Source organism: Thunnus albacares, chromosome 13 (genome assembly GCF_914725855.1).
Source record: "Thunnus albacares chromosome 13, fThuAlb1.1, whole genome shotgun sequence".
In the NCBI taxonomy this organism is placed as follows: domain Eukaryota; kingdom Metazoa; phylum Chordata; class Actinopteri; order Scombriformes; family Scombridae; genus Thunnus; species Thunnus albacares.
This window is the reverse complement of record NC_058118.1, coordinates 3058349-3082565: the sequence shown is the minus strand read 5'-3', so window position 1 is coordinate 3082565 and position 24217 is coordinate 3058349. Positions and strand designations below refer to the sequence as shown.

General features: G+C 40.5%; 2 protein-coding genes and 1 long non-coding RNA gene across 3 annotated transcripts in view; 1 reads left to right on the top strand and 2 right to left on the bottom strand.

Annotated features, from left to right (window-relative positions):
- Positions 1-707: 707 nt before the first annotated feature.
- Positions 708-3716, bottom strand: LOC122994927. The gene is made up of 3 exons (XR_006406687.1): positions 3651-3716; positions 968-969; positions 708-739 (listed from the first exon to the last, which is right to left on the bottom strand). It is a non-coding gene; the product is annotated as an uncharacterized LOC122994927 (long non-coding RNA).
- Positions 3717-8750: 5034 nt separating this feature from the next.
- On the bottom strand, positions 8751-14985 carry tmem218 (transmembrane protein 218). Its single transcript, XM_044370262.1, has 4 exons — positions 14667-14985; positions 14423-14563; positions 13267-13369; positions 8751-9229 (listed from the first exon to the last, which is right to left on the bottom strand). Exons 2-4 carry the CDS (start codon positions 14536-14538, stop codon positions 9095-9097), a joined length of 354 nt encoding a protein of 117 aa, XP_044226197.1. The 5' UTR covers positions 14539-14563; positions 14667-14985; the 3' UTR covers positions 8751-9094.
- Positions 14438-24217, top strand: part of pknox2 (pbx/knotted 1 homeobox 2) — a 119613-nt gene continuing 109833 nt past the window's right edge. The window contains exons 1-2 of the mRNA XM_044371125.1: positions 14438-14521; positions 16840-17062. The gene's annotated coding sequence lies outside the window, so the exon portion shown is untranslated. The remainder of the gene's footprint in view (positions 14522-16839; positions 17063-24217) is intronic.

Genomic DNA, 24217 nt, shown 5'->3' with positions numbered 1-24217 from the left:
AATTACAGACATTAAGATGGGACCACATTGCAACTGAAAACAGTGTGATCATTCCTTTATAACAAGGTCATGATTGGCCCTCCTTATGACAAAATATCTTCCATTTCCACAACACTCTTTTCTAACAACTTGCACTGCACAACTTTAAGTTTTTGAAACCTATGTAGATGAAAAAGAACTATCTGAAAATTAAAAATTCCACCACAGGACTGAAAGTGAAATCATTCTTTGAGTCAGTTTTACATTAGCTACATAGCCTGCAGACTGTAACAATGCATTTTATCTTATTGCATATGTCCTGTATACGTCCATCTTTACATTCTCTGCTATTGAGAACTAATGTGACTGATATGTTGCCCTGGTAGCTGACAACTGAAATTGCCAATTTACAACTTTTTTCCACAAGAACAGTGCTAAACAACTGATTGATAAAAGCATCCATTCAAATTGTGTCTGGCAGCCTAATAATAATAAAAAAAAAAACATTGTTTAATTAGAGTATTAATTATTTATATTCATGCTAATGTTGGGAAGCTGCTTCATTGGTCACTGACGTTTGTCGGCAACAGACCTTTTAAGCAGCAGGCAATTTCACTTAGAACAGCACTGAAAGCACAGCTGCAACTGAGAGCAATAATGATGGCTGTGTGTCATGTAGGTGTATAGACCATTTTTACAGCAGACATTCTGACTATCAAAGCAGGAACAGCACAGGTGGAATTAATAAGATTAATGACAGCTGCATTACATTTAGGGGAGCCAGTTCCAGAGCTTATCATTAGTATTATTTATACCTGTGCTTTTCCTGCTCAAAATGGGAACTTAACGACCTGTAACATGGAGCTTCTCATAACCTGAACCTTTGAGAACTTGTAGTGGAACGGTGGCCGTGGCCTGCTTGCTTTTCCATTGTATTTTACAAACAGGGAAGGATCAGATGTACAGTGCGTCACTGAGAAGGCAACACCGCTTTGGATTATGTCACTAAAAAGACGATTGTGGGTCCTCGCTGATGTGAACACATGTGAAATGAAATTGTGGTTACTGCTATGTTGTTGTGTTGTTAAGATGTGATGACACATCTGCTTAACCAATCACAAGTGACATAACCTTAACAACATAACATAACATAACATGACATGAACTGACATAATATGGCATGAACTGACATGACATGCGTTATGCATCTAAGCACGGCAGGATGTCATGGGATTGGGTAGTGTGGTTGTCTCGGAAAGCACTTGGGGGCATCGGAGGATGAGGGGGTAGGATGAGAGCTGGGAGGTTCATAAAGGACTGGATGAAGGTTGGATACAAAGGGATGAATGAGGGTTGACGAGTGGCATGAAGAAGAGTCAAATGGCGGGATGCAGGAGCGACGAGAAGAATAAGAAAATGGGCAAACTGGCAATTGGGATGGTTGGTTGGAGCATGGTTTTGGGCATGTGATGTTTCTGGGTGTATGGGAAATCAGCATGAGCAGGCACGTGGGGATATACAACCTGGCCCTAGCTAGGGCTGAAGCAGTCTGTTGCCGCATCATAGTGGCGGCAGGATGGAATCATCGGTGTGCCAATGACGATGGCGCTGGGTAGGGAACCGACAAGCGAGTCAGTTGGAATGGTGGTGGAACTGGAGGCTGTGCAGAACTGGAAAGCCTGGCTTTGTAGGCTGTGGAGGAGTGGAGTGGCGGAGGCCAGAGTGAAAGTGCTCATGGGCACAGTGTTAATAAAAGCTGGAGCGAGGGGGTCGGCGACAGGGGGTGCTGAAGACACAGAAAAAACATTTGGATGTTGGGGAAGGGAGGGAAAAAGGGATAGAACAGTAGGAAATTGAGTGGGTCCATCAGAGGGAGCACCGTGGCTCGGTGTAACTGTTGCTGTGGTAATGGCAGGACCGGAGGTGGCTGAGGGAAGAAACCATAGACTGTATAAAAATATGGACGTAGTTACCGTGACGTCACCGGTTGGTTTCTGAGGAGTGGTTTTGAAGCTCAAAGTGAGCCGCTCCGGCCATCGCCATCTTGGCAGTGCGTCACTCTGCCCAACTCCCAGCCAATCAAAAATAGGCAAAGAGGCGGGCCGAATGGCTGAAATAAGCCACCTAGTGGCTGGCGGACATGTCACTCAAAGCAGCCATGTCCTTCTTTATGCATAATTTTACAGCTTAATAAAATTTAAACGGGGGAGTTATAAAAAAATTCCCCCCCTCCCCCCCCCGTACAGTTGTCATGAAAGGGGAAATTAGCTATAGAGACCAAAACCATTTTTTGTACCAGGCTGTAAACATGTTTATTTCTGTTGTAAAGTTGGGCATTTTAACACGGTCCATGGGGATTGATATATTGATGATTTACAGTCTATGGGATTGACTTGCTTTTGGAGCCAGCCTCAAGTGGCCATTCAAGGAACTGCAGTTTTAGCACTTCCGCATTGGCTTCATTTTTCAGCCCCAGAGGTTGCCGCTTGGAAGAAACATAACAGAAGGAGCTGCTGGAGCGAGTGGAGCTGAAAGTGTAGAGGTAGCTGCAGCTGAAGGAAGGGAAGAGGAAAGGATGAGGGGATGTATGTGTGGGGGTTGATTGTGCAGCCTGCGGACATGGGGATGAAAGAAAAGACGAAAAACATGAGACAGATCAGACAGGGAGGGAGCGTTGTGACGTCATCGATGTGCGGCATACAGGTGGCGCTGGGCGGGGAACCCAGAAGTGAGCAGCTGTCCGGAGCGGTGGTGGAGGTGGAGGCAGAAAGGAGCAGGAAGAACCTGGCTTTGTTGAAACGGGATTTGTATCCGCCAGGGCTGAAGAAGTCTAGGCTCTGTTGTAGTAGGCGGCGTTGTGACGTCATTGGTGTGCGGCGTGCGTCGGCCCGGCGGCGGACAATGAACTCGGAAGAGCGGGAGGATTTGAGCTGCCGGCGAGAGGGTTGATGGAAGTAGAGTCTGCATAGAGTTGGAAAGTTTGTCTTAATCATCGTTTCGTAGGAGTGGGATGATCGTCTCCTTGAGACATCTGGCTGAAGATGTTAATCACTTGGAAAAGAGCCGTGTCCGAGTGGGCCATTGCATGGATGTGTGTGGAGCGTCTGGATCCCAGCTGATCAGAAGCACAGCGTCTGGAGGAGAAGGGTTCCATGTGGATGTGGTGGTGAAGGAGATATCTCATTGGTACTGCTGGATCTAGTTGTGGGCGGTATGTTGCCGAAGAACGTGGGTCACGGAGCACGGGCAGGAGGTAAGCCTTTGCGATGCGAGTGTGTCGTAGGTTGCAGGTGAGAGAGAGGGGCGTGGTCTTGTTCGTGAACGTATGTTATAATAATAACTCCACAACACAACACAAAGCCTTTTTCACAGTAGACATTTTGACTTATCACAGCAGGAAAAGAACAGGTGTTACTGATAACATTAACGATGGCTCTGCTCCCAATTCCCCAATCCCCCCCACTTTATAGAAAATTACATCTGTTCAATACTACCTGTCAGTAATGATGCAAAATGATGATGATTCATAAGTGTCTATTATAGGGAGTAGTGACTGACTGAACGAGGGAGTGATTTCAGACACAGCCAGGACTGTTTTCACAGCAGACACTTTGACTTGTCAAAACAGGAAAAACTAAATAACAAATTCTCAATGGCGTCATTACATTAACTGTCTCAGTAAGCCATGTCAGTGAGTGAGCATGCACAACACCAGAGCCCTGGAACTGGCTCACCTACAGTAAATGGAATGCAGCCATCAATGTTATGAATTCCACCTGTGCTTTTCCTGCTTTGACAAGTCAAAATATCTGCTGTGAAAAGGGTATAAATGGAATTCAGTCATCAATCATTTTATTATTTACAGTAGTGTTGTTCTTACTGTGAAAAGGCCTACACCAGGACCTGCTCCTGCTACGACAGGACCTGGCACACATAAATTGAAAACGACCATTATTATTAATGTGTGTTGGAGAAGTCCAAATGTGAAACAGGTCTATGCTTTTGTGGCATTTTGGGTTTGTAAATACAAATACATATAATAAATATCTTGAAGACATTCTTCAACACATCATTTGTAGTATTTTCTTTGTTAATATGACATGGTGACAGTGATGAATATGGTGAAACTACTGAAAATGAAAATGAAAACCTAGGGATAGTGTATTTGAATTAATTATTAGAGTGAAGCTTGTGTGTTTCATATATAAAAATCATATTGTTTTTATTTACTACTGCTGTTGCACTTAGGATAATATCAGTCAGCACCAAAGTAGTGGCAGTGGTGATGATGATGCAGTACTTGTGTATTTTCATAGTGATTTTTTTTTTATGGTCTTCTTGTGCAAAACTGCACCTACAGGTAGACCAATGCAAAAGCTAAAATATGAAAACACAGGCTTGTCACAACCTATGCAACAACTGAGCATGCTCTGAGGACCACTGGCCACCCATGTTCAACTATTGTGACCGTGGTCTTTGATCAGTGTAGCCATTGCCTTTTTAAGCCTGGCCAATATTCAGTCATTTCTCCAACACTGTCAAAATGGAAACCCCCCCATAGGGCCAAGCCTCAGCCCGCGATGGGGTGTCATGTCCAAGCAGCAGAGGGCTATTGGTGAGCAGCCTGACCTCTAATCCGGGCCTTCATCGTGCCCCCAACAGGCAGAGCTTTAGGGTAATTCCCTCCTGAGAGAGAGGTAAAAGGCCAAGGCAACACCAGGATTTTGCCCCCCTAGTGTGTGTTGCAGTGATAGCATCCCCTGGCTGTCTACAAAAGCGCATAATAGAGCACAACCAGGCAGCGCTGAGAAAAAACTCTTCTTGGCCCCAAAGCTGCATAGTTTGTTGCTCGGGTGACAAGGACCCAGTTCATTTTCATGTTGTATCACCGTCTCTTTCAAAGCTCAGTGAAATACCCAGCCAGTGAACTCTGTGTCTCCAAGTTTGCCAAACATCCATTCGTTGGCTAATAAACCCTCTAATTGAAGAATCTTATAATCTAATCTAATAAGGTTTTAAAATGATCTCATTCATTTTTAATTTTACCCCACAGAGCACTCATCAAGTTTTATTTACCAAACTTATTGAAAGGATTGCAAACATTGCCATCTGGTTGATTTAACATGAACTGAATCACATTCTTTTGGGATAAGTGCACCAACTTCGGTGCCCGCAAATCTTTAATGGATTTTCAGTGTTGTGAGAGCTGGGTGGGGTGGTGGCGGTGTCCATATCACAAACAGAGGGCGAGATGGCTAAGGATGTGAACGGCAAGCCAGAAGTTCTGCTTGAGTGCATCTGAATGCCGGATCTTCCAGAGAGGAGCGCACCCCGTCCCCTCCGCAGTTTCAAAACCAAGCACCCTGAGCTTTCTGCTCACACCTCTTTGCCCTTCCATTGCTCCCTCTTTCTCTATCTCGCCCGCCCCCATCTCTTTATATGTCCAGCTGGCTGCTCCACAAAGACTTCGTCTCCCACTTCTAAATGATCCTCAAACCCCCACATGCTTTGTTCTGCTCATTTTCCCACTCCCCAGAGACAGAGTTTAGTAGCAAAAATTAAAATGAGGAAAGGATAGAGGCAGAAAGATTAAAAAGGTGAGGTAGAGTGAGAGAGTGTGTGAGAACGAGAGGAATATTGTCAGATCTTTCAGACCAACACTTCAGGGATTGCGGACTTCAAAAAAAGTGAGAAATCGGTGTAAACATCTTTTTCGATATGACCTTGAAATATAAACTCCAGAAGAATGTTCTAGAAAAGGGCATCTCTTTAAATCAAAGTGAAAGTTTCTGTTAAAAGTTAAAAGGAAAAGCCTCTCCAGCTGAACCCTCTCCTCCGGTTTCAGTGCAAAATAAAGCTGCTCGTTTCTCAGTGCCACTTTCTGCAGGGGCTAAGATCATGTTTTGCGGTAATCATGCGGTCAATTACAGGCAACAAGTCCCTCCAGGTTGAAAGGTTTTAGATCTCCTATCCCACCCTGCTGAAATCCCCCAGTTCCCCAGCTTGTGTGAAATCATGCGCTGGATTGTTGTGCAGAAAGAGGACCACAGTATGGAGATGTGGGCTGGAACTAATAGGATTGGTTTTGATTCATTAGATTCTCTTTCATCATCCTGGTTGGAATTCCACTCCACGTCTCCTCGGGCTTCACACTTTTAAAATGGAGGTGGGAGGGGGGCAAGTGTTTATAATTGAGCCTCTAGACTGCAAAAGCTCATTACTCTCTGTGGAATCATCTGCTTATTTATACCCCATGGAATCAGCTTCATAACCATGTGAATGCAGCGCTGTGTTTGTCTAACTACTGACAACACAGTACAGGATACGATTCAATAGTCGGCAAAATGTGTAACTAAAATTTTGAATAGCAAAACAATGATACATATGTAGCTTCTAAGTTTTCTAAGTGAAATCCACAACATCTGTTCTGTGAAAGAGATGCTTGGTGATGTTTGACAATCTTGAAACCCAAGACACTGTAGATCCATGACTGCTTCTTCATGAATCACCTTGCCAAACCTCACTTCAACGTCTCACTACACACATACACCAGTTCTTCAAGTTGAACCTCTGATTCTTGAAAAGCTTAAAACATGTCACGACTCCAACCCTCCAAGATACTACTCTGACAGCAATATGAGCATGCAAAGGTGCCATGACATCCATTTGGCAAAACCTCACGTATGAACAGAGATGCATGTTAGGAAAACACTGAGAATTTGACATTCTCCTATATACAAGACCGTTTCTTTTTTCATGAGAAAAGAGACAAAAGTGTGTGTGTGTAGGACTGAAGGCTAGTCCACATGGTACGAACTGGGCCGTCCCCAGGAGTCGACAGCATAAACCTCCAAACACAGGCAACAACATGATGACTGGGAATACTCTCCACACTGAGGGAATGATAATGAGCCAACCACACTAATGTTGATGGTAGCACACACAGGTTTAACTGTTGGCCAGAGAGCAGTGATGCTAAAAAAATTAGATACTTTTACATTATCAGAAAACTAAAAATGATTCATTAAAGGACAGGTTCACAATTTTTCAAGTCTTAAAACAACAGTCAGGAGCCCAAATGAACACTAAAACATGTTATTCTTGCTGTAATCATTCCTCCTGTTCATACTGACCATTAGAAGATCCCTTCATAATACACTTACAATGTAAGTGATGGAACACAATCCACAGTCCTCCTTCTGTGCAAAAATATATTTAAAAGTTTATCTGAAGCGAATATGAAGCCTCAGCCGTTCAAATGAGTCAAATCAAGTAGATATCTTTCAATGTTACAGTCTTTTCAGTGCCAAAGTCCCTCTTTTTGTTACTATACTTCGACCACAGCTCAACAAGGAAACACTGTCTGAGGAAACACAAAGAGGGAATTTGATGCTAAAAAGACTGTAAATGTGTCAGATATCCACTTGATATGACTAACTCAGACTGCTGAAGACTCATATAAGTATAATAATACTTACACTGAAAGCATACTTAAAGGTGATCTTTTAATAGCCAGTATGAACAGGAGGAATGATTACAGCAAGGAAAACCTCTTTCAGTGTTCATATGGGCAGCTAACTGTTGTTTTAAGACAGACTGTGGATCTAATATAAAGGGACCAAACTAAATGCTGAAATACGAAAAACGCACTGTTCATGTGAACCAACCGCAGAACACATCAACCTTTATATTTAAAGAAACAGGCCACCACAAAACATACTCATCCTCTTACCCAGAGTGCTAGTTATCCATTCAGATAGTTTCAAATAGATGGTGATTTGCACCACAACTAGTCCTTGTTTTATAGCAGCTGGAGGCAGAGCCTTCTCCTAGTTTAGTTAATAGTTTATTTCATGTTTAGTTGGGTGTAGTTGTACTTTTGCATAAGAAAAATGACCAATATGAAGTAACTTTCTTATATCAAATGAATGTGTGGACATGGAATCCTTTTCATGGAACATTACTGTACCATCACTGAGAGATATATGGACTATAATTTAAGGCTTGAAGATAGAAGGCAAAGATAAACAAGCTAATTGTAAGTAAAAGCAAGGAACCGATGTGGGTCTAATAGAGTCAGACAACCAAACAATACACTGGTATAGGCTGGTCCTTTGGCCACTCAAAAAGAAAAAAACAAAATATTTGAACACCAATTGACCTTAATGGAAATACCCAATACCCAACAAATTGCAAAGTTTGAATTCTTCAGCCCATATTCAGTCTTTCAGCACATAACTATTTGAACCAGTATAACCGAGCTGTCAACTAAACTGATTATCACATTTTGTTCAGTATATTTCATATCCAGTACTGAAAAGTGTCTTGAGTGTAGAGAATTTATGCCTATTTATAAAAACAGTAACAATGAATAAACATGTTCAGTGATACAAATACTGTATGTCAACTGTTGCTGACCCTCCTTTTCAAGCTGGGGAAAAAAAAAATCTGTGCTCAAGTTATTATTAATGTGATGTATTTTTATTAGCAATATTCAAATTAGCTACAGTAAAAAAAACCAAAACCCACTACATGAACACTGAACACTGTTTAGTCCAGTTGAAGAGCCACAAATGAAATCTCTCAGCTTCAGGGAGACATCACATAAGATGCATTTAGAATTATAATGAATAACCTTCACTTAGTGCAGTGGATCACACTCACTTAAATGTGAGTCATGTACCTGTCATTAACACCTTAATTTGTTATATCACCTTGATATTACCTTAGGAATTAAGAAGATAGGAGGTTACAACAAAAAATCTGAAAAATCCATGTAGCTATGTAATTATTTTATTTTTATAAAAAAAAAAGGTGGAGAGAGTCTCAGTGCTGGTTGACCAGTAATATCTGTAATACTCTGAACACATCAAATAAAAAACATATTTATTCATACAATGATATAAAACATAAATAAAAGTACTGCTGGATATCTGTTGGTTATACATAGACAATTCAACAACCAACAAACATTTGACCATGAAGTAAACACCGGCTCCCCTGCTGTTTCTGTAGTCCGTTTCCAGATGAAGCGGGGCCTCTTGATGGCCCCTGCTTGTCATCAGTTGTGTACATCAGTGATGTGATCCTGGTGCCAGCTCTGACTGTGGCAGCTCTACTGTGTTCTTAAAGCTTTGGCATAGACTGGCTCCAGGAAATGAAAGGGGAGCAGCATGAAGAATGCCACCAGAAAGACAGCGCTCACCACGGCCAGCAGCACATAGCGGCCGATGAACAAAGTGTCCACTATCTGTAGAGTAAACAAAACCGGTGAGTTCATTCACTATTAGGAGTTCTTCATAATTACACACTAAATCATCTGTACTTAGTAAACAAAATCTAGTACATGGGAAACACAAGTATAGGTGCATCATTTCAGTATTTCCTCAATTAGCCGCTAGATGTCATGAGAGGGCTTTCACAAAGGCTTTGTGTGGCAGCAGGGAGATAGTGTGGCAGTATGTGAGGCCTTGAACAGGCACTCACCACACACACACACACACATACACATACACAACAGAATGACAGGAGGAGTGGGTGTCATGTTGAGATTTTTTATCTGTGTAATTGAACTTTTCTGTGTGAAAAAAAAATATTTGACACATTTTATTATTCCAAGCAGAGTGTTCTTATAAGTCTTAAAACCTGTCTGGAAGGGATTTTTTGGTTAACATGATAACAAAAGGAATTGATATCATTTATTTTTCTACAGTTGGCAATGCAGACTAACTGTTTATCACCAGAAGCTGAACTGATAGGAGCACCGAGGGACGCTCATTCAATGTTTTGGATACTTTGTCTTAGGGTCAGCGCTGCCTGCCTGCAGCACACTGGAGGAACATTGATACACAGCTTTGCCTCAGGTTACACATCAGCTGGCTTCTTTTTGTGATAAATAGACAAAAGGAGTGCAAGAAGAACACACAGCTAGATTTCATTTGAGATAATCCAGACAGGATGAATTACCTAACTCTGTGTGGCATTCCACAGAACTGCTGTTTGATGAATGTTTCATCCGTTATGAAAGTGACAGAGATGTCAAAACCAAAGGAAAATAAGCAAAGTCCCAATTTTCCTCATCAGTAAGCACATTTACTTTAATTTGCATTTGAGATCAAACTAACCACTAGTTTAGTTTAGTGATACATCGGTTCAATGTAGTGAATGGGTATCTGCCTATCAGCCATATATGACTGATCTACATTACATGCTGTCTTTTAATCCCTGTTCTTATGAAATTTGAGAACCTAGTCTTGTTACCTTATACATAGAAGCACAATCAGGATGCATTCCTAACAGTAAGTATTTGTAGCATTAGCGCTGTGTAGCTGTATTGATGGAGGTGCTTCCAGCATTTATTATGCAGCATCAGTGGGGACCACTTAATAAACAGATTGATATTTATTTCTAACCATGCTGTGATGTGTCTGTATCAAAGCCAGTGTGAGCACAACCTTTCAGAGCTGGCCACAATCTGACATATAGAGGACTAGCGCTTATTGATTCATATATTGACTGAGGTCTGTATATTGAGGGAATAACTTGTGTATTCACATTATAAGCAGTTTTGTTTTTAACTGGTCACACACTAGTGTTGAAACCACATGCTGATTCTGGGGTGATTGTTATTTTCAGATCATTTATCTAGATGGATAATCAGCTGAAGTTGATCTACAGCAGGAACAATAGAACCTAGACACTGGCACTGGTGTTGCTTTAGTTAGGAGAAGTTTGAAGATTTAATCAACACTTCTCTGATAGTGCTGGCTCTGTGTTAATATTTAGATCATGAGCTACCCATGAATCCAAAGTGAGAAACTGCCCTTAAGCCAGATAATGCCAGAAGAGCGGCGGCCCGACTGCTGACTAAAGACATATTTCAAAGGGACTATGATGGAATGAGAGTAGATGTGTGTGTGTGTGTGTGTGTGTGTGTGTGTGTGAGTGTGTGTGTATAAATACACTAGTGTCTAGGAGAGGTGGGGTTGATGTATGCCGTCTCTTATGGATGCATTTAACACATCTCACTTTTTAATTTGCCAATTAAGCAGCAAGCAGGAACCAAAGTGTGGGTCATGTTTTATTAATGTGCCATTGAGCGCACGGGTGGGGGGCAGGCAGGCAGGCAGGCAGGCAGGTGGGGGGGGCGGGTGGGAGAGGGGGGGGTCTGGTATGAAACCACCCCCACCCCTAGTCTGGGACTGGCCTAATTGGCACTGTGATATTTTACTTTTGTTTAACAGCAAGAGGTTAGATATTAACACACACAGCTGCAAAAGACAAATAACATGTTTTCTACTCCTGTATGGTAACCGGCTATTGACATCAATTTATTTCAGCCTAAAATATCACAGATAGGTGAAAGCGACCCTTTAAAATAAGCAAGAAATGATTAAATCATCATGTGAGCTTTTCTCTGAATGAAATACTTTATTATACTTCCTCCCGTTTCAGGGAAATAACAGGCCACTTGACGATTAAGGTTAAGAGCTCTTTACAAAGCCAGGTGATAATGACTTTTTGCTAGCATTATATGGTGTCATTATTACAAGTGATTGTACATGTAACCTGTGTGCAAACTATACAATGGCTTTCTGTAACTGACGGTCACATTCACAGCTGCAAGCATGTAGGCCTACTTGCTTTATGTCAGCACATCTAATACATAATAATTAGTTAATGACAGTTAATGATGCTGGTATCAAAACCAAACATCACAGTATGATACAATACGGCCAACTAAAGCAGGGCACGGTACACTCTGCAGAGATGGATTATAAAATAGGACACAGATAGGTCAAATGAGCATTAAATCAAAAACAGAGCGCGCTGGGCTGCCTATAAGGGATCGAATCCTCATCAACAACAGTAAAGTTACCCATCGCATACAGATGAGCACAATCTTTTCTCGGTACAATTAAGACATCAAATGCGTGTGTCACTTATCAACAAACCAGCCTGTAACAACACATGCATCACATACAGTTAATTGGGAATCGTGACCACAGATGCCTGACTTCAGAGTCCATCGGCTCAGATTTTTCGGCAAATCTAAAATGTGTGAGTAAGCTTCCTTCTTTTCTTTTTGACATATCTGTACGCTGTACTACAAAACAGACATGGGAATAATCAACAATGTCGTACAAACTAAGAAAGTTTGTTTTTTTCTGATCTTTGATTTAAAGTGAGCAAACTTTATGACATCGTAGCGCCACTCTTCAATGGTGATGGCAAGAATAGCATGCATGCCGGTATCTTTATTAAAGTTAATTAGTGTTGAGTCACTCTCATGCATGAATCATACATCAATAATAGCCTAACCTTATGCATGATCCATGATGATGAGGAAAATTTCACAAATCATATTTTCAGGGGAACATTGGCTCCCCTATAGTTCACACCCTGCATCTTTTAAACACAAGGTTCAGTTTCTGAGGTAGGCATGGGTTGATTTTTTACCCGTAAGCCTGGTACAGAAATCCAGGAAGTCACATTTTGCTTCCTCTCTCTGCTGCTGGTCTGGTATCTGCCTTTGCACAAAGGCTATAAAATGTGAGCTGGCCAGGACGGGGCTCTGCTCTGCTATTTCTATGGGGTGGCAGCTTGCTTGGCAGATCTGGCTGGCTTATTGGCACGACCTGGAGGCAACATGGGGGAGTGTTTGTTCTGTGTTGCTGCTGGACTAAGATAAAGCGGAGCGGGCCTTTACGACGAGCACAAACACAAAGTGCGCACGCATGCACACAATGACAAATACTATTTAAAGGCAGACGGTACTTTAGATACTCGCTTATATCACACAGTTGAGGTGTTGTTTGGGATGGGTTGTTTATATGCACCTATCTCAATCAACAGAGTTACAACTACACATGATCTGAGCAACACACGTACGCACACAAAATATGAATAACCTCGTCAGAGGTTAATCTGTAATAAAGTTACATGTTTGTTGTACTGTAGTCATTTGCATGAAATACATGACTGTATATTTTGTTTACTATTATTACTGTATTGTACTTTTTTTTACCATTTGGTGGTAATGAAAGCCACATAAAAACCCATCCCAGGCCAGCTTCTGTTATCAGCTGAAGTACAGATCCATTACATGACACTGTCATTGTACTTGTACCACAATAATAACACAATGTTTTGCAATGCAGTAAACGGCCTGATACAGAGCTGCAATGATCAGTCTATCAGTTGCCAACTATTAAATTAATCACCATCTATTTTGATAATCGATTAACTGTTTGGAGTCATTTTTTTATTTAAAGAAAAAAAGCTCACCTTTATCTCTTTGACAGCAGGTGTGGTCTCTGGGCTGCGAGGGAAAAACACCAGTGCCAGAGTGATGGTGAGAGCCAGGAGGAAAACGGGGATAACTCCTAACCTGGCAAGACACAACACACACACACACACACACACACACACACACACACACACACACACATACACAAAGAGGATAACAGGAGGACTCCCACAGCTGATTTGATATTCTCTAGGTAAGAGTTGCAGTAAACATATGGTTATCAGCTGATAATTTCATTAAAAAGTACCAACCACAACCATTGTATTGTTATATTCTTCATAATGTATTTAAAAAAGTTGCTAACTTTCAAATCAAGTAAATAGCATGATGTTTCACCTCATTTAAACTTTACTGTAACTGCACCTAACAAGTGCACAGTGTTTGGAGTCACGGTGTATTCTACACAAATAAGCATTTACTGAGTGAAGTCATATGAGGGTCTGAGTATTATTCAGCAGGGATTACAATGTGAATGGTATCAGCAATGAGTTAGTACAGCAGAATTCACCATGCGGGTGTAATGAATCACTTTATAGAATTTAAGTCAGGACGCTATAGTTATGTTGCTGCTCTCTCTGGGCAGACAACATAATATTTGGAGTTGCAAGCTTTCTATGAGAAATTCACCAACAGTTTGATGCTGATATGTATACAGTACTTATCAGCAATAAATTCATACCAGCTAGAACACGCTTAAAAACTGTACTTTTAAAATCATTAGTGCACTCTTCAGTTTGACACTTAATTCGATTACATTTCAGCTTTTCGATTGTCGATATTCCTACAATTTATCCTTCCTAAAACACACCACTATGGTCTTCAGTGAGACATATGAACCATCATGTGTTATAACATTTTATTGGAATAAAAGGCCACCTGATGAGCCATGCATATGCCCTATTTACTAGAACTTACTAATGGTTAAGCTCTTTATGTCCCAGAAGATGTGTGCTTTGGTTGACAAGCAAAACAACATTAAAGTGCGGGTAATTTGAAAGAAACATGTTGTTGACCGACTCCCATATGAGGTAAACCGTCTCATAACAGTTATGTGGGCTATTCTTTATGTACTTATGCAAATGTTTCGTGAGCGGGCTGCTGTGAGGAGTGTGTGTTGGTGCTGTCGTTACTCACTTTGCGGATCCAGATGCTCTCAGCAGCATCATCCCAAACACCAGAGCTGCAATCCAAACGACAGCAACGACGAAAACGCCTGTACCGACTTCCAACACGGTAACGTTACCTGCCATTTTTTTGTTAAGCAACCTTTTAAGGCTGTTTATTCGACAGACAGAACAGCTAACGTTAATACGGTTATGTGGGTATACTGTTTTACGACATTATCAAGCACTACTGTAAGTTAAACAAGTGAGGCTACCGGCTACAGTAGCGTCCAATGAAAACATGTCACTCCGACTGGTCGACGTGGAGTTTTATTTTCGTAAAAGTGACTCGTTGCTGTCTTTAAACTCGTCGTTTGTCAAGAAGTACGTTAATCAGTTCAAGCGATAGGTTAGCCCCTTTCATCGCGTCTCTCGCTTCCTGGTAACAGCAAACTGGAGTTTAATTGGATAGACGGACTGAAGACTAGCCAATCAAATGCATCGTTACTGAAAATCTAAGGAACGCGTGGGAAATGATACAGAACTTCACCAAGCTGCCTGCCGGTTTTACCGTTCATTCACCTTTCCTCTGTATGACGCATTTATTATAGACTTGAGGCATTTGAGCAGGTCATAATCTATTCTGTTGTACAAGAGCGCCCGAAACGTGAGCTACACGCCTACAAACTGCGAAAAGACCGTCATAGCACCGTAATATCCCGCCAGTCAGTAGACAATTCAAAACAATCTGACCAAGAACACATAACTACTTCTGAACAAGCGCAAAAAAACCGTAGTGAGTTTCACCACAGCCAGCTAGGCTCTCTCTCTCTCTCTCTCTCTCTCTCTCTCTCTCTCTCACGGTTTCTTTGAAAGGGAAGCAGACGTTTAAATTGTCAAAGCAAGTGTGAAATAAAAACAACAAACAATGTACATAAACAGAATAATTGTGATTTTTCTGTTAGAAATATATATACAGATAAGTAAGAAAATAACTTTAAATAGAAAAATGCAGGAAAAAATGTAAATACAAATAATCCAGAAATATATAAACACTGCAACTTTTTAAAAAAATGAATGTATTTAAAGATATTTGTTCTGTATGTTAATTAAGTACAGAGATGTACAGAGATCAGCACAGTGCAAATGCTCTCTCTCTCTCTCTCTCTCTCTCTCTCTCTCTCTGTCTCTCTCTCTCTCTCTCTCTCACACACACACACACACACACACACTTTTCTTCAAAGCACCTTTCTTCACTTGGTAGACTGTCTGAGGACAGAAAGTTACACTAGATAGCAGGAGTGGCCTTTCAAGTTCTGTACTTTTGAGATGCTCTTCTGTAGCCTACTTATACACTATTTTACTAGAATGCAGACGAAATGGGATAATTGTTGTCTCAATATAAACTCCTGTCGTTTCAAGCCTATTTGTGAATATTCATGCTTTGAGGGTTCATGGGGCACCTGTCTTTTCGAGGCATGTAATGATAAATGCCGACCGACAGAGGGCTGGCCAGATCCGCCATTCAAAACAAATGAGTCCTAAGTGGCGGTGCCTCTGCTTACTGGAGGAAGACGTGTTGCCTTTAAGTGCCCCTCGTATGATATATGAGGCCTACATCTAGGGTTTACTAATGAATAGCACACTGTAAAAACTGTCTTGTGCCTATTGTTACTTAATTAAGAAGTCATGTAGAAGAGGATTGTGAATTAAAACAAGTAAAAAGAGTATAAAGAGGCCTGGATTTCACTCAGATGATTTAATTTCCTCCACAATCTCAAAAAAGTCAGGCAGATGAAAGAGCAAGCAACAGAGAACATTTCGCTCTGATTCTTACGGACTCTGACTGGCAACCTGGTGTTCCAGTGTCTTCCCCCTTTATCTCTGATCGTTTCAGTAGTTTATATAGACCAGAATGATTTAGGGTGCATTTGCCTGCAGGAGAGGAAATTTGCATAATGATAATTGCAAAAATTAAGAAGGGATTAATCAGGTTTCCTGCAACAAATAAGTAAAAACCTCTTTTATCATCGGCATCTCTCTCATATGTTAAAAAAGACTTTTTCCTTACCCCCACATTCTATCTTGTATTCTACTCTTTTACCATCAGAGACACTGTAAGCTCATTCAGAAGAACATTTGTATGCAAAAGGAATGGTTGAGTAAGATCATATGATACTTCTCAATTGTGTTGCCATGTTAAACACTATGTATTTTGTTGTTTGTATGCCAAAATAGAACATAATGGAGATATTACATGTGCATTTGTTGTTGACATTGAAATGAATAGGCTAACTGTAAATCCTTATTCTTTCTGTCATGCACAAGCAATGCAGGAAGATTAAACACAGTGGTATTAAGAGCTTCATCACCTCCAAGTCATTGCATTGAACCCGCAGGTGTTCCCATACAACCTGAACGCAAACAGTAAATCCTATCTTTCCCCAGGTTGATGTGTTTATGGGAATTACCATTCTCATGGAGCCCCACGCGTAGATTGCCGTATTTCCCATGGACACTGGAAGGCATCAGCAGCCCGGGGTTGGGAAAACGGGGAGCGGGATGGAGATGGAGGTGGGAGGGGCCTGGCATGGCTGACGTCACCGGCTGTGTGGAGGAGTATAGGCTGTGCTGTCAGCCCAGTGTCAGTCTGATGAAGATTGGCATGCAGGTAAGCTGTCATTCATTTTCAATGTCAGTGCATGGGAGCAGGGCTTTACCACTTCAGCGTCCTTTTTTCCCCTTTTCCCCCCCTTCATTACAAAAGGCAGGACATTATTCATACAGTCAGACAGCCAGACAGGCCAGAGCAGAGTGAGAGAGGGAGAGAGAGAGAGGGAGAAAGGGAGAGAGGGAGGGAAAGAGAGAGAGAGAGAGAGAGAGTGAGGGAGGGAGAGAGAGAGAGAGAGAGAGAGAGAGAGAGAGAGAGGAAGGGAGGGAGGGGGAAGTAAAGGAGGGGGAGAAAAAAGAGAGAGGGAAAGGAGAGGAGATGCAGTTTTGTACTGGACTGAAAGACCAGTGGATTTTTTTTTTCTTTTGCTTGATGCGGCGTTTGGATTTAAAAAATGTGTCGGTAATGTTTGTTGTTTGTGATACATGTGTAGGATGTATTTTCGGTGGATGTTTTAGTGCAAAAGCGTGTAATTTAGAGAATAATATTTATAATAGTGATCGGATCGGAGAGAATGATCGCATAGCTGCAGGAAGCTGGAATTTTATCTCTGGCTTTTGTCAATTAGCACCGGAACACCACGTTATTTGTAAAAATTAACAGTTAATGTCTGATGGTGTGAATCTTCCGTGCTAAAGCCGTGTGGTGGTGTCTTTTCACTGTTCGTGCGATTTTCTTTTTCTAATGTTGAAGTTGCGTTGTGTTTTTATTTGAGTAAAAAAAAAAAAAGGCTTTTATTTTGACTCGCAAACTTGGTGTGTTGCTGAAAAATAACATTCAATAATTTTCAGTATAAAATAACATCTTAGATTTTATTCAAATTAATTCACCAGTTTTTTGATCATAATAAATCTTATTGATTGTGTGTGTGTGTGTGTGTGTGTGTGTGTGTGTGTGTGTGTGTGTGTGTGTGAGTGGAAAATCTTCTATGGGGCTGTTTTTTTTGTTGTTGTTTGTGTCAAAAATAAAGTAATAATCCTATTTATATCAGACTTGAAAGAAAATAAATACTATATATATATGTGTGTGTGTGTGTGTGTGTGTGTGTACTGGAGTGCATTACATTGAATGGTGTTCCTAATATTTTGTCCACTGCATTAACATATTTGAGGAATATATTATATATTATTATATATTAGGAACACTTTTCAATATAATGTACTCCAGTACACCACCACCCACTATGACCTCAATAATAAACATAAAGTAGAATTAAAACCTTTCTGACAATGTCAACAAAAATTGAAAATGTATAAGCTTCATAAAAGTAGAATTTATGGCAGAACTGTTGTATTGGATTGCATTCGATTGCACACGTGTACCTAATAAAGTATATATGTATATATATATATATATAATGTTAAATTGGTAACTTGTGACAGATGGCTGTCTTCAATTTCTCTTTGCAGTTCATAAACAGCAAACAACATGGAGCTAATGTCTTGCACTATTCCAGAAAATCGTGTGAAGCAAAAAAAATTCTCCCTCGTTTGTATTTGAAAAGGTCAAACTAAGGAGCCTGAACCTGTCTGTGTCTCTTTGATTGAAGTATTTCTAATGCTAAAACTATCCACATCTCAGTGAGGTCTAATGTTTACTCTCAGCCTACCCTGCCCTGCGAAACCTCCCTAGACTGAACACTGGCCTTCTTTGTGTGCCACTTACCACTTTCTATTTCAGATGACTGCTTTATTCCATAATTGCTTGAACGACTATTTCACTCATATGAGACGTTTGACTGGCATAAAAAAAGCAGTCAGTGTGATTTGACAGAGCTCGTGTTTGTCAGGCAGCTTGCCCTGTCCGATTTGATTTTAATGATCTCGCCGTTAAAAAAGGCACAGGCTCGCGGGTCGTTCACCGTGTTTTGCTAGTTCTGTGAGTCAAACCGGGTCGACTCATCTGTTGGGGTTGCTGTCAGCTTTGATTCATGCCCCTAAAATTCACGGTACACTTCAATAAACATACCACTGCATACATTGCTTTGGCAAACATCTACATTTGAAAAAAAAAACAACACAAGTTTCTTGTAAATGTAATGTTCAGTATCATTTTCCTTGGTTACTGTATATTGTAAAGTGTTCAACACAGTAAAGGCCTCCCACAGCTAAGACTACAGTCTGAGCACTGGGAGTACATTAGCTTAATTAAATATGCCTGAACCATTTGTTTACTAATCATGTGCTTCCCTGACAAATCACAATGGCGATTTAGACCACTTTAGCTCCTTCCATCAAACACATTTGACAAGTGCAGAGTACTGAGCATAAAATCCCACGAGGAGCTAAACTCGCATCCCCTGTGAAAGTAAATGCTTTGAAAGACACTGTTGTTGTTGCTGTGAGTCGCTGTTGAAAGACCCAAAGAAGGTCTGTTACCTTTTACACAATTCAAATGATCGGGTCTCTTTTGTCAGCGTCTCAAAGTGAACGATTCAGCTGGGGATGAATTTCGACACACACACACACAGACACACAAACACATGCTCAAACAAACGTATCGAAACACATCACCACCAATCACCCTTAGTGATGTTTGTTCTTTGTTGTGATGTACCCCACACTGCTCTACATATTGTCAGATAGGGATAATGCCAATTTAGTTTATCCCCAAACCCTGCTGAGATCTTAATTGATGATTTGTGTCATTGGACAAGCAGCCCAGGGGCATATTTGAGGCTGCAAAACACTATTTGCATATTCCCATTCCTACTATATGGGTAAATTACATGATGAGGTGTGATGCTGTGCATTCCTGCAGCTTTTGAGGGGATAATCACTAATAAAGTGATTCAGTCACACTAAATGAAGGAAGTAAACAGAGCGAGGAGAGCATATGTTACAAACCAATTTAAGCATTTATGTATGGCCATAAAGCAATTGAGGAAATTAAACCACAAGCAAATGTATTGTCATTTCCTTCGCCTTTGCCTCTAAGTCTGCCCTGCATGATGCCAAAAAAACCAATACATCATTTTTTGAGAAGATCTAAGGTTGTTGTTTTTTTTTCTTGAGGTCTTGTAAGACTAATAGGCCTTACTTTATCCAATTGTGAGATGTCTAATTTGTTTTTGAGGGGCTTGCTTCCTTAAATCAGACTGGAAAAAAAGTGAGAGGATGTTCAGAATTATTCATAAGGCTTTAGTCTGCTGGGTATCCTCAGCGGAGTGCATCTAGGTCCTGTTCCGGGCCCGTGAGCAATGTGATGTGTAGTAGTTTTCTCATGTTCAATAGCGCAGCAATCCTTAAGACAATTGTGTTGTGTTGCATGTTTTGGCCCTGTCTGGGCCCTCACAGGTCATACCCACTAAGCCCGCTTGATCCCTATTGCTCTCAAGAGGAGGCAGAGGCCTGTTTATACCGTCAGACAGCTCAGCTTAAGGACAGCCCGTGCATGCTTACCCTTGCTCATTCCACAGCCAGTGCTGCGTTGGCATGGCTCTAAGTAAGCCACCAGGGAGGGGGGTCAGAGAGAGAGATGGATTGACTTGATTTATGCTCCAAGAGGAACAGCAGGCAAATTTAATGATCCTCCATACTGTCAACATCACGGAGCTTTGTTTCTGGAAGGACATAGAGATATCATGAACATACATAGAGGATAGGTCTGTGTGGTATGGCACGGTGCTAGACAAACTAGAAAACTGTAGTCAGACAGAAATGTAATTGTTTTAGACAGTAGCTTTATTGCTGAAACATCAATGGAACATTTTATAATGAATTTCCTCTGTTTGAAACATCTAACAAAACTTAAACCTTTTACATCTTAAAAAAAAAAAGCCTGCGTCAATATAATTAGCTTTTTTATAAATTCATTTCAGATTCATTGTTGTTATCCTGATAAAAATCTCAAGATCAAATTCTCAAAAAAAACAAGTGTTGTATCGTCACAGCTCTAGCTGTGGTTTCGCAGAGATGATAACACATTAGCAATGTGAACAGAAAATGTATGCAGGTGACGTTGATGTTGATTGTTAGTACCTTCTTAATGAGCATATGTTATTTTCACCATACTTAACAGTGAAGTTTTGGACAAATCAGCATGTTATCTCAATCTCGCCTTGCTCATAATGCGTCTTCACAACATCTTGTGCTGAAAAAAAAAAAAACCCCAGACATACCTAGACATATGGAAAATCCATTCAAGTCCTCACAATGTGATTCAGCGATTGATTGGACTCTGCACATTTGAATCAATTGGCCCCGGAGACAGTCTTCAAACAAACTTTTACAAATGCTCTTCTCCACACACAATATGTGACGTGTGCTTGAGCAGGGTCTATAAAAGTGAACGCCACAGCATGGAAGAAGTCGTACAAAGGCTTAAGTCATTAGGTAATGATTTTAGCATCAGTATTCTGATTGCATTCCTTTTTCAGACAGAGGAAATGAAAACCCAGCAGGGACACATTCTATAAACTTAAGTCGAAGTCATAGCATAGAATAGAGGAGTCCAATACGACCAGCAGGATGCACGCACAAATACACTGTTTACTGTGTGTGAAGTGTATTTCAAAGACGTGTAAGAAGTAGGCTATTTCCACTCTCTAATGTCTTTAGAATCCATAGTGTCGGAATAAATTGCTTTTGATGTCATTATTTTTTTGCAGTAAAAACAATTAAACATTATTTTTAGACATCTGTGGTTATTATTCAAGGATCAAGCACAAAATCAAATTAGCAACAGCGTATTATATATTCTGCATTTAAAGACCTTTAACAAGACTCCGAACCTCATTGTGCCTTTGGTTCTTATCTCTGGTGGAATGTAGATAATCCTAATAAATGAGTAGAGCTTCACACAGAGAAATATGAAGCCTGCCAGTAAATCCTGAATTTATTATATTTTAGAGTCCTGGTAACAGATGAGCTGGGCGAGGTTCAAAATATTTGATTTGAATTCAACAGCAGATCATAGCAGAGAAAATCCCACCAAGCAGTGTGTGGCTGCATATTTGTGCTTCCATCTAAAATGAATAAATGCATAGGCCAAAATGGTGTCACTACTATTGAAAATGTCTTTAAACCTTAGTTAAGAGTTAACAGTGTTGATACACCACTGTGTGAAATGTCATGAATGCTGGTTTTCCATGCTAATAGCTCCAATTTTACACCATGCATTCATATGTTTCATACAATACAGTCTGTGATAGCAGTGCTTTTTTTCTTGTCAAATGCAAGTGAGTGTGTGTACCTTTAGGAAAATTAATATTCTCATATGTTGTTTGTTGTCTCATTGTTACTAGATGTTTCTTTTGCTTAAGCTTTAGTATTTCCGTACTGCAGGTACAGTAGCAGCTGTTTTTCAGCACTGCAGTGCTGTTGCCAGCAGGAAAGCCGTTGTTCCTCCTCTGTGAGTCAGAATAACTTTTATTACAAGGTTGAATACAAACACACAGAGTTTTACAGCCAAGTACACATCAACAGAAGCTATTTTTGTGAACACTAAGCTAACTCATATCACCATTGTGAAACGCTGTTGCCTCTCTGACCATCTCCTGAAGTTGTTTTTCACTTTTAGGTACATTTACAGCTGTGTTGATACACAGATGAGCTGTAGTAAGAAAAAGCTTAGGTGCTCAAATCATATGGAAATGGGGGAAAAGGTGCCCTAAAGATGAAAAATTAGCTTCTTTGAAGAAATGGTGGTAGACGACCTTTTTAAACCACCATACTTTGATTATTGGCAGAGCAGCTCATTGAAGTCTTCTGCTCTTCAAATAAAAATGCACTAAAGTTGTGACCTCCAAAAGGCACGGTTCCATTTTTCAGAATCCTCTCCAAAGATATTCAAGTATGTCTCTTTCTGCCACTCACATCTCATCTGAATGTTTCAGACTATTGCGCTCCAGGACACCATTGATCTGAAGGACAATATTTTCACTCAGTCTATAGCTGCTCCTTTATTTTGACATTAGACTTTAACAAAAGTGGCTTTCTCTTCAAATCCATTTATATACCTTGCTGTTAATCTCCGAGTGGTCTTTGCAGACGCCTGATGAAACACTTGTTAGTGTATAACCTCTTTGGGTACAGCAGCTTATCAACAGACTTTAGTAAAAGCACTGTACAGTGACAAGGACAGAATAATTAGTCTTAATGCATTTTCGTGATCGCTCTTATTAGCTGCAAATGACTTCCTTTATGCAGTCCTGTCCCCTGCTATAAAAGTGCTATGATTTTATGACAGCACAGGCTGCAGTCGAAGTGCATTTCATTTGCCTATGGGAAGGCTACATCTTTTACAGTATTTCATGAGACTTGCGCTCTTAAAATATTAAAGGAGGAATATACTGTTTTATCCCTGTATTATATTTCATTAAGGCTTCTGGCATACTGGCTCATATCAGTCGATTTTCATGCCTAAAGGATTTAAATGCCTCTGACACTGACCTGCGAAAGTTCCATGTTACCTTGATGTTTAACTCTCAGCGGCTCAGTATCTTTTAACTCAAAGTGCTGCCAATACTGCATAAAAAGTCACAAACTAAACATGGTAGAACATAAAATAACAAAATACACATTGTGGAACCAGACACAGCAACCCTGTCACCTTGAAATAATGTTCATACAGTATAGCACTAATTTGTAGCAGCAAATACATTCTGAGAGAAATGTAAGGCAACCAACCCTAACCCTAACCCTAACCATAACCCCAATAATCAGGAAACATTTTAAACATATCTGCTAAGTCAAAAAAATGTTCCACCTGGACACATCTGTAAAAGATAATTTGACAATGTATTTTATTTATTTTCCTAAAACATCCACCTTTGCAATACAATATCCACTCATAGCAAATAAAACATGATTCATTATCTTTTTGTTTAGGCAACAAAAGCACTTTGGGAATGGGGGGAGTGATTGTGGTATTGGCTAAAAATTGAAAAAGTTTATTTTGACTTTGAGAACCAGACAGGACAAGTTCACATTATTAACATTTAACCCAAACCACAATCGCTCTCTAACTCTCAACCAAAGTGTTTTTGCTGCCTGAACTTAACCACACGCAGTATGTTTCAAAATTCTGCGCTTGGTATGTCCACCATTCATCCAACCACCTATGATTTCCTTGTGGTAAAAGAGCGCAGCACATTGTTCCTTGGGAAGAAAAAAAAAAGAAAAAAGAAAAACTTTCCTGCACATAATCCTGGCA

Coding starts and splice junctions, on each gene's coding strand:
- tmem218 (XM_044370262.1), bottom strand. CDS start 14,538: ATGGCAGGTAACGTTACCGTGTTGGAAGTCGGTACAGGCGTTTTCGTC. Junction 13,370..14,422: donor AGAGCATCTGGATCCGCAAA/GTGAGTAACGAC, acceptor GTGTCTTGCCAG/GTTAGGAGTTATCCCCGTTT. Junction 9,230..13,266: donor CTGCTGTCAAAGAGATAAAG/GTGAGCTTTTTT, acceptor TTTACTCTACAG/ATAGTGGACACTTTGTTCAT.